This window comes from Musca vetustissima, unplaced genomic scaffold (assembly GCF_032173495.1).
Source record: "Musca vetustissima isolate MV318-11 ecotype Yass unplaced genomic scaffold, APGP_CSIRO_Mvet_v1 utg18749, whole genome shotgun sequence".
Classification (NCBI taxonomy): domain Eukaryota; kingdom Metazoa; phylum Arthropoda; class Insecta; order Diptera; family Muscidae; genus Musca; species Musca vetustissima.
In genome coordinates, this window is record NW_026882420.1 from 283039 (window position 1) to 299865 (window position 16827).

Consider the following 16827-nt stretch of genomic DNA (forward strand, 5'->3'; position numbering starts at 1 on the left):
AGAATTGCATATATTAATTTAAAATTCTATTAACTTCTATTTATGCCGGCAGAAATAGAATCGGAATGTACAATTCAACCATGCTAGCGAGACCATCAAACACATATTTCAGGCTTCAGGAACTAAGTAGATAACAATCGACTTATTGAGCAGTTAACCTACTTGCTAACAGAACATTTTATATAAGGATTTCATTCGAGCCTGTACTAACGTTTTCTAGATAAGCTATCAGTTAAACTAACTGACACTGCATTTCAGATTTGTCTACATTGCAACACATCAGAAATATTTTCTGCGGACATATTTTTTGACCTCCAGAATAAAATTATTCAGAGCCATCAGAAATTTTGGGATATATATCGACAGAAATACATTTGACCGAAATCTTTATATAGGTCATGCATCACTGAAGTCTCGCTAAAATGACCACATATATAATTTCGTTCGAATTCATAGATGCTACATCTGTCTGATCGACACGATATTTTTCACATACAATTTAAGTTAGTATAGAAGATGTAATATAGCCTTTTCGGATATATTTTGAATAGGCGACGAAATTGAATCCAGATTTATTTGAGTCAAGTCTGGCTAAGATATAGATTTAGCTCGACATTGAGCTCGAAATTTTGCACAAAAGATTGAGAGGGTAAAAACTTATGTCAAGTTAGATTGAAATATATTCAAGGGTTGAGATATTTCCCATATCTATATATATTAGGTTGGGGAAAAATCCATTATTTTTTTATATGAAGTATAGGACCTTATTTAACATGCTTCGAAATGTCCGATTTGGGCCAAATATGCACCGTTTTGTTGTATAATAATTTCAAAATGCCTCTCTCATAGAAGTCCTGCTTTCTATTTGAAAAACCCTAGTAGTCGATTTTCACAATCACAATCCTCCTGGGCGATGATACGACTGTTAACATGCCATTCAATTTCGATCTTTTATCGACATTTTCGACGACCGGACTACCTATGCGAGGTGCATCTTTAACATCAAAAATTCCTGAACGGAATCTACGAAACCACATAATTGGCTGTTACAGTATCGGAACCATAAACACCTTTGCCAAAGAAAAAGTGTAAAATTTCCGAATTTTCTCTTTTTTCACTTCCATTTTTAACACCCTGTTACTCACAACTTTATGCACCAAACAAAAAAAAAAAAAAATAGCAAAATATTTTTTTACTGCTAAATGTCACCAAAGCGATATAGGGCGTATAAATCCGATGGTGGGTCCCGCCCGACTTTATTACTTTCCTACATTTACATTTATTTGTTTGTCGATAATGATTTCGTTGAGTATTGTATGTTGAAGTAATATTTATGGCTACATGATTCAGCTTTCTTCGATAATTATCGGAGTAAATCTCTATTACACGACCACGACAGGTCTTCATCAAATACATAATTATTTTTTTCATGTAATGTCATCTGCTTTGGTGAAATGCCCATTCTTACTACACTAACGTGGAACAGAAAAAATCCCCTTCATTCTCCTACGCATTGACTTGACATTTTCCTACATCCTTTGAAATTACGTTTCCACCATGACGCCCAATGTGGATTAATTTCAAATATGGCAAAAACATTGAACTGTAGAACCAATGAAATCTTGGAACCACCTTCATTTAATATTGCTGGCGTATTTAATTTTTTTTTTTTTTGGTTTCATTAAATTTCATACTTCATGACTATGTGCCATTTAAATTCTACGAATTAAAAACAACAATTATATAACGACTTGCTCGTAATTATTTTAAATCTAAACGGCTATTTTATAAGCTTGTTTTAACACTCATAGTGTTATGAGTGGATTATGGTTATCACCAAACACTATAATATTTTGCAAGAATAGTAGATTCTGTCTCATAACTATGCCGACAAAAAGAAAAACACAAATTTTTGGAAAAATATGACGTCATTGACAAATTATTTTTTTGTTATGACAACAAAATTATTTCATCATTCGCAGTAAAATAATTTGTTTTCTGCGAAGCCCGTTTAATGGCCCATGTTAGGAATACAATTTTATTTATTTACCACTTAAGATGTTGCGTTCCGTCCGCCAAGCATTGCTTGTGTGTAAACTATGTGTTTTTATGGATTTCTTCTACTGCAACAGCTTTGGCTGAATTGCTGGCTGGCTCAAAGTCTTACCAAACATGCAGTGTTCGTAGCACACTTGTTTCCTTACTTGTCGAGAGAATGTTAAGCTGCACGCTGTTGGTCGTAATGTCTGCTCCGCTGTTCGCTGTGCTTATTTAGTGATGTACATTGACCTAAACAAAACCGCATTTAATGATGTGCTGAGTACGGGTGGAACTATACTGGTGCTGAAGCCACCATCATCGCCACTTTGACAGATGTTAGCTGTCGTTAGATTTCAATGACAACTTTCCAATCGATGACAGCAGTTTGTATTGAAACACGCACACACATTTGAATTTCTAGTTTGGAACATGCTGCAATAGTTTGTTGGTTCAATGTGTGTCTGTGTGTGTTTCTTTTTCATTATTTGCAATACGTAATAGGGTCCAAATATGGCTCATGACGCCAATACTTCTTAACCACAAATACAACTTTGAATTTTGGCTATTCTGGTGTTTCTTTCCAATGTAATCTAGATGAATGATATATTTGTCTTTGACGTCAATCGTATTTTTTTTGCAAAAAAAAGTATTTCCAAAATGTAAGTTAGATTAGTTTGCATTTCATTTGAAATGTGTAATGAGTTCAGCTTAAAACCCGCCCTTTTAATACAGTTCCCCATGGAAAAGTAACGAAGTAGATTAAAAGATATCATTTGAAATGTGAGTTGGAAAATTGAATTTGTTTCGAACAGTAGCTATTGCAAAATTTGGGATTGCAAAGAAAAATATGATTTAGGGAGAATATGTAATGCTCTTTTTCTCCTGATTTTCTTAAATGGAAAGTTGTTTTAATATGTAGTGATAATACGCTAATGGATTCATCAATGCTTCAAAAAACAATCAAACAATGTTATTGTCGCTAGAATACAGGAACATGTTGTGATGTGTATATATAATAGAATTTATTGTGATGCAAAAATGTTAGGTTCGAAATTAACCTATATCAGTCGTCAATTAGGCATAGCACCTCATATAATAACAACTCCCAATTTTCGGTAACACGTTGTGATGTGCATAGAATTAACATACGAGAGCTGCTATACATATTTTGAAATAAAACGTTTTGACCACAAAAGTTGGACATGGAAGATGCACTTCAACGCAAAACGGTATATTTTGAGATATACAAGATATTTCTTTTTGTCAGAAATATTCTTGCAAATTCGAAAAAGAACAAAAGAATCATAATTGTCATGGTGCGAATTGGTGAAATTGATGGGTCATCCACCGTACAACTCTGAGACCCAATAACTTCTTTTGTTCACACACGTATAATTATTTCCACGGTATATGGGTCTTTAATTTGGATTTTCTTATTGATGGAATAAAACTAGTACTTGGAAATAATTATCGGTATAGGCCTTCATTTTGGTGTAGGTCATTGCAATGACGGCAAAAATCTAATGTTTCTACATATACCATCGATACCACTAACTTAGAAGTTTTTATTATGTAGAATTGTTTTAAAATATTCGACCCCATAAAGTGTATATATGTAAAGTGTATGTCCGACTGTCTGTTGTAAACACTCTAGCTTCTAAACGATATGAGATCGCCAAAATTTTGCATAGAGTTATATTTTGGCTGCAGGAAATCAAAAGGGAAGGTGGGCTTTATCGGTCCACGTTTAGACATAGCCCCCATATAAGGGTACCCCGCCAGTCGGTATTTTGATGTTTTTGAGCACCAAATTCGCTGAAATTTGGTACAGTGGGTTCTTATGGGGTACCCAATTTTTTCCACTAAAAATTAGAAATATAGGTCCACTTTTTCTGGTAGCCCCCATTTAACGGTACTAATTTTCGGTATTTTGAGGTTCTTGTAGTCATATATGGAAACAAATCTCCCTACAAAACATTATTAATATTCGCCCTTTTTAGGGGTAGTCCCCATATAACCCTATTTATACCCTACACAACTATGTTGTCAGGGTATTATAGCTTTGTGCAGCCCTAAGAGTTTGTAACGTCGCGAAATATTGGTCCTAGACCCACCTTTAAGTATACCGATCGTTATATCTCGACTAGCTGAGTCGATCTAGACATGTGTGTCCGTCCGTCTGTCCATTATAATTTATAAACACGATACAGGCCACATTTGTGGACCAATCTTCACCAAATTTTGCATGATGGATAGGTTCGGCCCAATGAAGACCCCTATTGTTTTTGGTAAAGATCGGTTAATATTTATAGTAAATAGTTATTTTTTTCGGTTTATCTGGTCGCTCCAGAGGCCGCAGTTATGGTCCTCCTGAAGGACATATACCCGAGAAGTTGGTAGGATATCCAAGAGGAGTTGTTGACCTTCACATTGATACCAAACTTATGGCTGCATGTACTCTGATGTGGAAGTTATACGTAATTAGGTAAAGGTGACTATGTGCATAGTATTACTATTACTCCATTAGAGGACGGAAATGTCGCGCTGATAGCTTTGAAATTGTACATGAACTTCCGATTATGATCAAGGATGACGCCTATAGTTTTCGGTGAAGTTGAGATTTCCTTCAGGGGTTGCAATGAACCGAAAACTTTAATGTTGTCAGATTTTCTAGTCGCTCTAGAGGCAATTATTATATGCAGAACATCACATATTTTACAAGGTGAAAGGGATCTGACCAAATACTTAGAGCGGCTGTTTAGATGATGATCGGTCAATATTTCGAGGGTCAAATCAACCAACACCTAAAGTGACAATTTTTTTTATTTTACGGAGTAAAAATTCACTTCAAGAAAATAATTGGAAAATATGCCAGGGTTAGAAAGTGAAGTTGTTGATCTAAAATCGGTAAAAAGGGTGCAAATATCTCGAAATATTGTCCAGGCTCAGAATGTAGAACCGCAGAAAGTTTGATTTTCGTGGTGGTTGTGTATGGTCGGCCCGTCCTACTATACTGCTCCGCTGACTAGTTTTTATATTAAAATAGTTATCCGATCTGTTTCGCGTTTTGGGATTGGTTTGAAGACTTTAAATAATTGAAGAAGATTAATAATTGTAATCTCGAACGTATAGTTCGAGAATAAACTATAGCGGCCCGCATTTAGGCCTACCCCCATACAATGATACCTACCCATTTTCGATATTTTTAATATTTAGCGTATAGGAATTTATTGTGATGCAAAAATGTTAGGTTCGAAATTAACCTATATCAGTCGTCAATTAGGCAAAGCATAATGACAACTCTCAATTTTCGGGAATTCTTACGCGATTTAATTAATATTGATCCCGATTTAGGTAGCCTCCAGAAACCTATACATACAAACTTTTTTTCTGCAATGACACTTTTCATATTGATCCAGCAGTGTCCACCCAACCTTCCGAAATAATTGCAGGATTTTATACACATGTTCCACGTTATCATAAGTCGCTAATATCCGTCAACTTTTTGGGATTTTTAGGAAAAATCTCCATTGAATATTGAAATTTGTATTTGGTTTAAATATATCGGTTTGTAGAATTGTATAGTATAGGTACAATTTTGTATGTTCCATATATTTTGATTTCAAGCACTTATCAGTATACCTACGGTGGAGGGTATCCAATGTTCGGCCAGGCCGAACTTAAAGGTTTTTTTTTTGTTTATATATAATTTTTTATGTCAAAAATTCGTTGATTTATTGCTCTCTTGTAATCATTTCGATGAGTCAACATCGGTAATTTTTACAACTAATTGGGATATCGCCTTTGATAGGTAATTGACACCTAACATATAAGCAAATAATGGAGTTGTATATTATTCCAAATAAACATTTGTATATTTTATTAGAGAATGCTGCTGGTTATTAACAACCATAACCAAACAAAAGTAAAGCATCCATGTTATATCATGAACACTAATTGAGTTCCATTTAAAGATATCCTTAAATACCATTGTAACACCTGTCACAAAATTCATAATGTCACAAACGAACTGAAATCGATTCATATTACTTTCATGTGAACGAAAGCAACCAAAACCGTATTTTCAATGGTGTTAAAAGTTTCCTTATTTGAATCGATTATTATGGCAGCATAAATGCAACCGACACAAGTTAATAGACCCCCAGAGTGTCGCCTCTCGGCTAACCGCAATTAATTGATTTGCCATAAAGCACTCCATTGTAGCAGATTGTGAAACATGGACACATCCAATTTAATAATGAAAAAATCCCACCAGTTTATTGAAAACTATAAAAAAATTGTCGGTAATTTATTTTTGTTGCTACTGCCGATTGTTTGTTAACAACTTAAAATTATATGTATATGTACTTGCGTTTATATATTAGCAAGAAAAGACTGCATAACTGATACTATGAAATCAATACATACTTGCAATGGAATTACTTTAAGCTTAATATGACTCTCAAATGTTTCGAGTTTATTTTTTTTATATGTTTACATTTTTTTACATTTCTTTGTCTTTAATTTTGTTCACAGGCATAACCTCATACGAGATTCCAAGTGGCCACACCAGTTATGGTCCACCATCAAAACCACCAACTTACAGCAGTGCCACACATCAATATCTGCCACCATCGGGCGGCGGTTATGGCGGTGGTCATGTCGCATTCGAAGAGCCATCCAGTAATTACTTGCCAACAGCCTATGGACCAGATGGTATGTACAAGAAAATATGAATGCAATAATGCATATTTAATTTTTCCATTTTTGGTTTTGTGGTAAAGGGTTTTTGGTGATTGGTGGGTCATTGTACTCCAACAGATGTTGGGGCATGTAAGTTTTGTATAGCATTTGTTGAACAATACTTCCAGCGTATTGTTCAATAGACGCCCAGCGTATTGTTAATAGACGTCCAGCGTATTGTTAGTAGACGTTTTAATATTATTATTTATAAGTATGTATTCGAAAAATTGTTTGAACAAAAATTTTGTATATATGAATGTTGTAGCAATAGGGGTATTCATGATATGAAAGATGAGTTAATATTAAAAAAAATATATAATGATATTTTCCTTATAAAACAAAAGTTGTGGAACGCAATTGAAGTTAATTTGGAGCCTTGGATCTCCATAGTCTCCATTATCAATATCATTATAGTTTCGAATTTGGTATCCTTGACCAACAACTTTAGTCTTCTAATCATCCGGTCATAGTATGTACACCATAAATAAATATGTATAAAATTTGTTTCCTTTTCTTTTTACTTGTCTTTCAATCCTACATGAATACCCTTTATGTCAAATATACATAGCTATGTTAATATGTGTTCTGTAAATATTTCATGTTTTGCGATTACCATTAAAGTATCATGTCATACTCAATGAAAATTTATTGCAAATATGTATCTGTAAATATTATATCTACTATGTAATTTTCCCATACTTAATATTTACCCATCATCTCTTTTCCTTGTATCACCACCATCCAATAATGATAATGATCATTACTATTATAATCATTTCAAATCATCTTTCATCTGAATAAAAGAGTTTTGCATTTTTTCCTCTATTTCGTCATCGAAACTGTCATCTACAGTTTCAGACACGAAATGTCGTTCATTTTGAAACTACAACTACCAATACTTTGCAGTGCGGTCCAAATTTATATTTAGAGTATCCGGCATGGGATGTAATGAACTTCCGCTGCAGTCACAAGCATGCAATCTTGTCATAACTGTCACCTGTATGATGTCTTTGTGAAAAGAAAATCATTTGCCAGACATGTGGATAGAAGTTGAAGCGAACCTACATAGAAGGCCTTTTTATAACCTTCCACCAGCCTGTGATGTATGTTTATTAGCAAACATGTAAATAGATGTTTAAAGGGACCTCCAGAAAAGAAATTTCTATATCCTGCACTGTTCATACCGTGTACGATCTGTTTACAGACTACCGTGAAAATTTCAATCCCGAATCACATTGTATTTTCTTAAAAATTGAGAAAAGGGGAACAATTTTGATCCTTAAGTTTAACGTCGCCTAGGTTCTCGTAAATTTGAGAGAATTTTTCCCAGCGATTGTCGATTGTCGTTTTGGGCCTTTCAGATTTTAGGTTTCTGATAATAGTATTTCTTCTATTATCAGAAACCTAAAATCTGAAAGACCCAAAACGTGGGCCGATAATGCACAAAAGAAATGTACCTCGCTTAGAATACAAGTAAAAATTCATTTTATTAATATAAAAACTATTTTCATACTTTTCTCTTTGTACCACATCTTTCGCTCATTCCCCCCCCCCTTTCTCTCTCTCTTTGGACAAAAACAAATGTATTTCTCCCATAAAAGCCATTCATTGTTCGGCTGTGTTATGTTTTGGTATCGTCTTTTTTGCAACCATTTATTTGTCATCCTTTTCTATTGTTTACAGCCACTCACTCGATTGTGGCTAGTGTGACCGACCTCCTTATTGGTGTCATAAGATTCGCATACGTACTTTCAAAATCATTTCGATATAAATGGTAGGGAGATTTGTTACCAAATAAGAACCTATAATACCAATGTAAAGACAAATACTTTTGGAAAAACGTTTTAAAAGTTCCCATATTATTGAAATTTTGGCAGAAAGATGTGATACCCAATTAGAACCTAACATACAAAATGACAGGCAATTCGATAAAACACCAGGCTTCCGCCCCCCAAATACATAAAATTATGGATTTTGTAAACTTTTCTAGAATACCAAGATTTGTATCAGAACCTAAAATGGACTTAAGCTACTTTCAAAATAAACGACTGACCCAAAACGTGGACTGATATATCCTATCTTATAACCTGGCGGAAGACATAAGACAACTGCATGCATAATTTCAGCATCCCAAATTCCTTCTGAAGTGTGAATACAACAGGCAGACAGGACAATACCTTCCCAAAATGTTACCCTTTATAGGGTAGGAAATTAATATTTTGATGAGTTACAAACAGAATGACAAAATTAATATACCTCCATAATATGGCGGAGGGTATAAATATAAGAAGAGAGCCAGGGATAGGAAATTCGGGTTATAATTTATTTTGTTTATCAAAAATTCGAGAGCCAGCAACATAACAAGGGCAGATCTTCCGCAGTTTTTTCCGAGTTTCATAACTATAATTTTAAATTCCATCAGAATTATTTTACGATCAAAATAAATTTATAAGTTGTGGGGGAAATACCAGAAGGAGTATGGGAATGGGTCTACCTTCGAACTTGATCTAGGCTTGGTAAAGATACTAGGTTGTCCAAAGTTTGGTTCGAATCGGACATTCCATTCGTCTGATATTGTGTTTGTAAATATTTAAAATCTTGACCATTTGTGTGAGAGGTACCAGAAGGAGTGGACCAATGGGTCCCATTTTTAGACTTGATTTAAGCTTCGTAAAGATAATAGTTTGCACATAGTTTGGTTCAAATCGGTAAGTCCGTTCGCATTATATTATAAAATTATTTATTTCACAATTTTGACCATTTTGTGGGGGAGGTACCAGAAGGAGTGGACCGATATTCCCCATCTTCGATGTCCAATGTTTAGTTGAAATCAGTCACACCGTTCGAGAGTTATCGCACTAGCCAGCCAGACGGACAGACATTTGTACATCGAATACAAATTGTCTGAAAAGGAAACATGGGGTCCAATATTACGATGAGGCACATTTTTGAGCCATAAGGCTGAGGGTATACAAATTAACCGCTTATTTATTAATCAATAACCATTTTGTCTCCCTTCACTCCCTCGCACTCCGATCTTCAGTCGGTCAGGTATTTTTTACATTCAAAAATTAGTTTTCATTAGAATATTTCAAATTAACACACAACTCGTACTCGTATATTAACCGTGTTTTTAATCACAAATGTTCCATTCCCAATATTTAATTTTACTACCGTCTTTACCGTCTTTAAAAAAGGCCTCTCTCCTTCTCTTTTGAGCTTTACTGAGAATGTACAACCGAACTACACTCAAATTATTGTATGTTCGTCATCTGTATGAAAGTGAAAGCATTCGAACGTAATAGAAGACATCGAACGAAGTCTACAATGGAGTCTACCGGCTTTTGGGTAGTCACTCCACAAATGACATACCGTTTTGGCGCTCTCTGAGTACTTTACGCTCTGGCAGATAATTGAAGAATTCGACTTAAATACTCAATGCTTTAACTTCGTCTGCTGTTAACAATGTTTAGTTCAGTGACGTATGACACCTTTCGTGTAAGCATTTGAGCGTATACTATGGCTTAGTGCATGAAGAGTGGTTTCAGACGAATTTCTGTTGTGGAGCAGATTTTAACGTTTGTCTGTTAATTCATTTTGTTTTTGGTTAGTTGGCTGTGTGCTTGTTTGTGTCATTGGGTGTGTATCACCACGTTAACTGTTAACTTTTATACGAAAAATAAACGATTTATAGATTGTATTAGCCATATGTGGTGGTTTAGCCTCATTGAATTTCGGCTAACAGTATTTTTCGGTTTTTTTGTAATTCATTCATTGTTGGTAAATCTTATGTCCGCCAACCGTCTGTTTGTTTGTCTGATCGAATATTATGCAATTTTTTTATTTGTGATTTCTGTTGGAGTTTTGATTTTAGCCAGGCATTTCCTAGTCAATTTTTGTGTTTCGTTTTTTATTTATCGTGCTTTACCTTTTTTGTTAGAGGGGTTCAGTGCGTTATGAGACATGTCTAAAACGTTACATCATAATCGAATATATGCGGACACATGCAAATCGTTAAAGACCTTGAAATAATATTTGAACAGAATTATAATATATTCATAACTTGCAAATCGAACTGTTGAGAGTGTGAAGATATTCAAAAAATTGGGTGTTTGGAATAGGTTTGTTTTAATTCTTGAACAATATACACATAAGTAAGTATTCAAGGAGTATATCGACTGTCATATTTTACGGTAGAAAATATCTGGATTTTGTAACTTTAATGAAATATCCAATGTATCCCTATAATGGTTTATTATTTAATTTTTATCTAATATATGTTGATGTTTACTAAAAATGTTTGATGTTTTTTTTAACTTTTTAAAAAAAATTGGAAAACTTTAACTTACCCTTGTTTTAGGCAATAAAATATGACCTTCAGTCACTGTAGGTTTTTTATGGCAAGCCGATTCGATGTTGGATAATATCGGCGCACGTTGACGATTTTGAACGTGTTTTCTATCCGAACTAGCAGTCATTTTACATTATGGGTTCTAGTTATCAATACTTTTGAGGAAGCCCCTCCTCCTAATAAAAATTACCTCCCTAAAAAATTACCAATATTGGTTCACTTTTTTGGAATTTTAAAGGTTATTTCAAAGTGAAAAACATATTTCTATAATATTATCGATATAGGTATATGTTTATTTGAAGGTTTGAAGATTTTAGCCGCATTTTCCAACCAACATAGCCCTATTAAACAAGTCGGTGTGACTGAAATTTGACATTCTGTGTTTTTCTGATTAAAACCCTTCTTCATAGAAAGTTTTAATCTTTCAAATTCTCAATATGGAAGCATCTTTTCCCATAGCCTTCATAGAACGGTGTCGAACCATTTTTATACCCTCCACCAAGTATGAAGGGTATTTTAAGTTTGTTTTTCCGTTTGTAAAATTTTACGACGATTTAAATATGTAATGTGTCCGTCAGTCTGTTGTGTTCACTCTAGCCTCTAAAAAAGTTTATATAGATTACCAATATTTTTTTGTCTGCAGACAGGTGAAGTTCGAAGATGGGCTAGATCGGTCCACATTTAGGGATAGCCCCCATATAAGGGTACCCATTAATTTTCGATATTTTGGGGTTGTAGAGCGTGTTTTCAATGGAATTCTTATCGGATAACACTTTCTCCACCAAAAACTATAAATATAGGTCACTCTTTCTGGTAGCCCCGATATAAAAGTATCCACCAATTTTCAGTATTTTGGTGGTTTTCAGCGCGTTTTTGAATGAAATTCGTATTGAATATCAATTTTCTCCACCAAAAACTATAAATAGAGGTCCACTCTTTCTTGTAGCCACAATATAACAGTAACCACCAATTATTTAACCAGTATTTTGGGGGTATTGAGCGCGTTTTTCAACCGAATTCGCTGTATTTTGGTACTTTGCCTTCTTACCAAATCTCTCCACTAAAAATTATTAATATAGGTCCATTTTTCAGATGTCCCCCATATAACGGTACCACAAATTTTTCGTAATTTTTGGTTTTTAGCGCGTTTTTCAACGTGTTAACGCGAAGGTATTGTTATACAAAATGTAAATGTTAGGTTGACCTATATCGGACCTTAACTCCAAATAATTGTTTATTCCTAAACGAAGTAATCAATATTGGTCACTCTTTAGGTATAGCCCCACATATAACTTTAACCTCTAAATTGCAGTATTTTAAGGATTTTATACACATGTTCCACCCTGCCATGCGTCATCAATATCGTGTGCATTATGGGTTAAACAGTCGCTTGGCACAATTGTCGGTGTAGGTCCACTTTTTGGTATGTTTCATATATATATTATATTATTCCTTACATCTATAATAAATGTCAATACTCGATATGCCCTATATATATATATATATATATATATATATAAATCGATGATTTTGCCTATCCTATATAATTTCGGGTTCTTAGAGGATAAAAAACATATTTGCAAATTTTTTTGACTTAGCCTCCAATGAAGGCCTCGTCTAATTTTAATCATTTTTATGGTTTTAGATCATTTTTCAATAGAAGAGACTAACATTTGGAAGTGTGGGTTATTGGTGGGCAGAAAACTTTATCTTGGTAGACAATTTGCATTCTAGATCTATGTTTAGACCCAGTCTCCATGTAAAGGTCCAAAAATATTCGGCCTGGCCAAGAAGATTCTAATTTAAAAAATGTGTTCTTCAAATACTCTAGAATGTCTGTAAGGGCGATGGTCATTAAATGATTTTAAGACAGTCCAGCTTAATGATCGAAATTTTGCAATGACTTCGGTCATTAAACTCTAAAGAGAAAAAACTGACTTCAAATTGGCTTTCTTTTTCATTGCAAAACTTCGATCATTAATCTTGACATGAACGAGAGAAAGAACTGACTTAGAATGTAAAGTTATTTTGGTAAAGTTATTCGTTTCATTCCTTTCGAGACAACTTCATTTTCTAATAATTTGGAAAACATTTTAAATATATACATCAAATTATTTATAAATAAACTTATAAAACTGTTATAAATCTTTTTGGCAATAATATTTGATGTACATAGATATTTAAATTTTTATGAACCTGTATAAGCATAATCCTACGAAGACTATTTGAGAAAATTATAAAATTTCTTTTAAATTGTAAGTAAATAACCAACTGTACAAACATGAGAAAGCATCCAAACTTCTTAAGGAATTGATACACAACAAACTAACATATTCATAAAAACGCTAAAACATAGTTTTTGAAATACTTTTTTAGCAACAACACGTTCTTAATTCACATCAGAAAACAACATCTTTCAATATTAAAACAAAACATTTATTAGATATTCAACCGGAATTCAGTCGAAAGGTATAATTTAATAGCTATAAATATTTAGCCCGGTTTTCTATCGGTTAAGAATTAATCCGAGATATTCTTTGTGAAATATTATTACTCCCTTCGAATTTATATATATTTTTGTAAACTTAATTAAATTCAACCATAATTATGCAATGAACTACTGATTTCCACAAATAAAAGCCACTCTTACACACATTTAACACCTGTACATACATTCTATATATGAAACTAACAAAACTAAACACTAACACCATAACACATAATTGAAACAATTTTCTATAATGTCATCAAATTAAATGATGTACCTGAGATTTCTTCTTTTTCATACTCTTTCTATGCATATGCAACAACTACAACAACAACCATATATAACACCATGCCACACGATTACACAACACACATTCTCTTACACTCGACACTTCCTATTTGAAACCAACGAGCAGCAACACATCATCACAACCATTATGTGGCAGCACCACCTACCGGTCAGGAATTCAATATTTATGGTCGTCATCAGAAGCTGAGCGATGAAGAGGCACGCAAAGCTGCTGTGCAATTGCAAGAGATTTTGAATATGTTGCCCGATGGGAAAACAGAATACACCGCCTCAAAGACGGTAGCTTTGGATACATCGAATTTTAATACCGGCTATGGAAGTTATGGTCAAACCGGTTCTGGAGATCAAGTTGATTTAAATTCTCTTGGCTTGCCAACTAATTTGGGTCAATTGGAATCTCTTTCTCATACCGAGTCCATAACGGCTGCATATGCTGCTGATATTTATCATCAAATGCAAAAACAAAAAAATCTCAGTCCCGAGGAAAAGTATTTACAAAAGCACCCTCAAGAGGGATATGACTACAAACCAGCAAGTAGTCAAAATTCAGGTGGTTACACCTACAATGCTCCGAATGGGGGAAATTCTCCAAAAGATGCTTTGCAAGATTTAACGCCCATTATTGCAGCCTTAGAAGTGGCTAAACGTCAAAATCCTGCCCAATCGACCGTTTCCTATGCTGTGGAAAAGAATGTTCACAAAATTCCACCACCACCAAATAAGGGATCGCCCTTCATTCCCCCGGCTGTTAAGAAAACCAAATACATTTACTACCCACCTACACCATCCAGATATCAGGAATTCCACACCAACGAATACAATAAGCCTGCCTACAATGGTCCCTATAAAGTTCGACGACATATTCCAGATGCACAGATGATGACACGTCGCAAACGCAAGGCACCATTGTTCAGGGCTCATGATTATGGAAATGAGGAACATTTGATGTACAATCCCATAATGGGAGAATTTTAAAGTGCATTTCCATGACGAGAGAGAGAGAGAGAGAGAGAGAGAGAGAGAGGAACCCACTTGTATTGTAGTACCTAGTCTAAGTCATTAGATTCCTGTTTTGTTTATTTGCATTTACATACATACGTATTTATTCAATTTGTTTATTTATACCTTCAAACATATTACACACATATTTATCGATCATTTATAATTCATACATTTTATTTATTTAAACAAAACTTATTTATTAATTAAGCATTTACACAATACCAACTCGAAATGAAATACATATACACAAACAAACATTTTGTCAATGGAATATTTTATTTATGCAATTTTGTTTTTTTATTTGCTTTTCGCACCAAAAAAACATTTATTTATTTACACCTTTTTGCTAAATGTTAATCTTGCACAATTTTCATATTTATATTAGATATGAATTTTTACTTTCTCCCAGTTGCACCATTAGCTTTGGTTTGTATTTAAATTTTAAAACTCAACATCTTTATTCTAGTAAGTGATCTCAATTTTGAAATAATTTCAAACTAATTTATATTTTTTCTATAATATGAAAATTATTAGATTGGACTGGAACTAATCCGCAAATATTGGAAAAGTTAATAGAAGCGCAATAGATTCATTGATATTTAGCTGAGGATACGACTGACTCACATTTGAAATTTGTTCACCGATGTTACTTATATGTTTTGTTTTTTAATCTGCATAAAATAAAAATGGATTTTTTTTAAATGAATCGAAATGGGTCGAATTTTTTTACATTTGTCCGATTTTCATATTTCATTAATATTTCGTTGTGGGTGGAAGACAACATCTCTATAGGTCAAAATATTGAGTTAACATAATCATAACATAACATAATCATAGTTTTATATTATGTATGAATTTCTATGCCCATTTGAGTGGTATAGGTAATACATTCCATAAACATCAGAACAGTTCGAAGCCAATTTAAAACTACAGCATTAATTCATTTACATTGAATGAATATGGGGCAAAAAATTGCAAATTTATCAGCTAAGAGATTACAACACAATATCTGAATAGTTCAAGAATCTTAGCAGCTACCACGAAAACTTCCACGAGTCGCCCTGATGGTCTAGGTCTACAAAAATTTCCAGTTGGGTTGAGGAAAACCTAAATAATATCCCTACAAAAAATAATTTATAAAGCTTAACACACTCGAAGGCTATAACGAAATTACTATGATTTTTTACATAGATTATCATTTAAAAATGATAATCCCATTTTTAAATGAATAACAGTGCTATATATATATATATATATATATCGTCAGCTAAAATGCAAAAAGGCGTAACTAACAAAATATTGAAAATTGACTTTTTGAATGAATATTGTGAATGTCAATAAACTACATGTGTTGACAAAGTTTTACACGTCTGCGGTCAAAGAAGGAGCTTCTATTAACAAAAAACAAAAAGACGTAACTACAAGTGGGTTTATTTGATAAATGCAAAAAGGCGTAACTAACAAAAAAATCAAATTTTTACTTAATTGTTATGACTGCCATAAAACTAAATAACTAAATTTGTTAAAATATTATAGTCTATTATTCGTCATATACAATATCATCCTGCCGGGCATACTTTTTCATTTCACATGACATGTTTATACTTTTCATTCAAAACTGTTCTTGCTTCTCCTACACAATTATGCTTTTGTTAGTTACGCCTTTTTGCATTTTAGCTGACGATATGTAAGTCAATTTAGAATTGTAATAAATCTGTTCAATTCGATTATAGAAAAGGTTACATGCCGAAATAATTTGAAAATAACGGACAAAAACCATTGTTTTAATCCCTGTACACCAAACGAAAACTTCCACTGACTTCCACGAGTCGCCCTGATGGTCTAGGTCTACAAAAATTTCCAGTTGGGTTGAGAAACACCTAAATAATATCCC

At 33.6% G+C, this 16827-nt stretch overlaps 1 protein-coding gene across 1 annotated transcript in view; it reads left to right on the forward strand.

Annotated features, from left to right (window-relative positions):
* The window catches only part of LOC133328780 (uncharacterized), a 34187-nt gene extending 19281 nt beyond the window's left edge, over positions 1–14906 (forward strand). Inside the window, exons 4-5 of the mRNA XM_061537325.1 lie at positions 6577–6756; positions 14038–14906. Of these exons, the coding sequence (XP_061393309.1) occupies positions 6577–6756; positions 14038–14906 (1049 nt within the window). The remainder of the gene's footprint in view (positions 1–6576; positions 6757–14037) is intronic.
* Positions 14907–16827: the final 1921 nt, after the last annotated feature.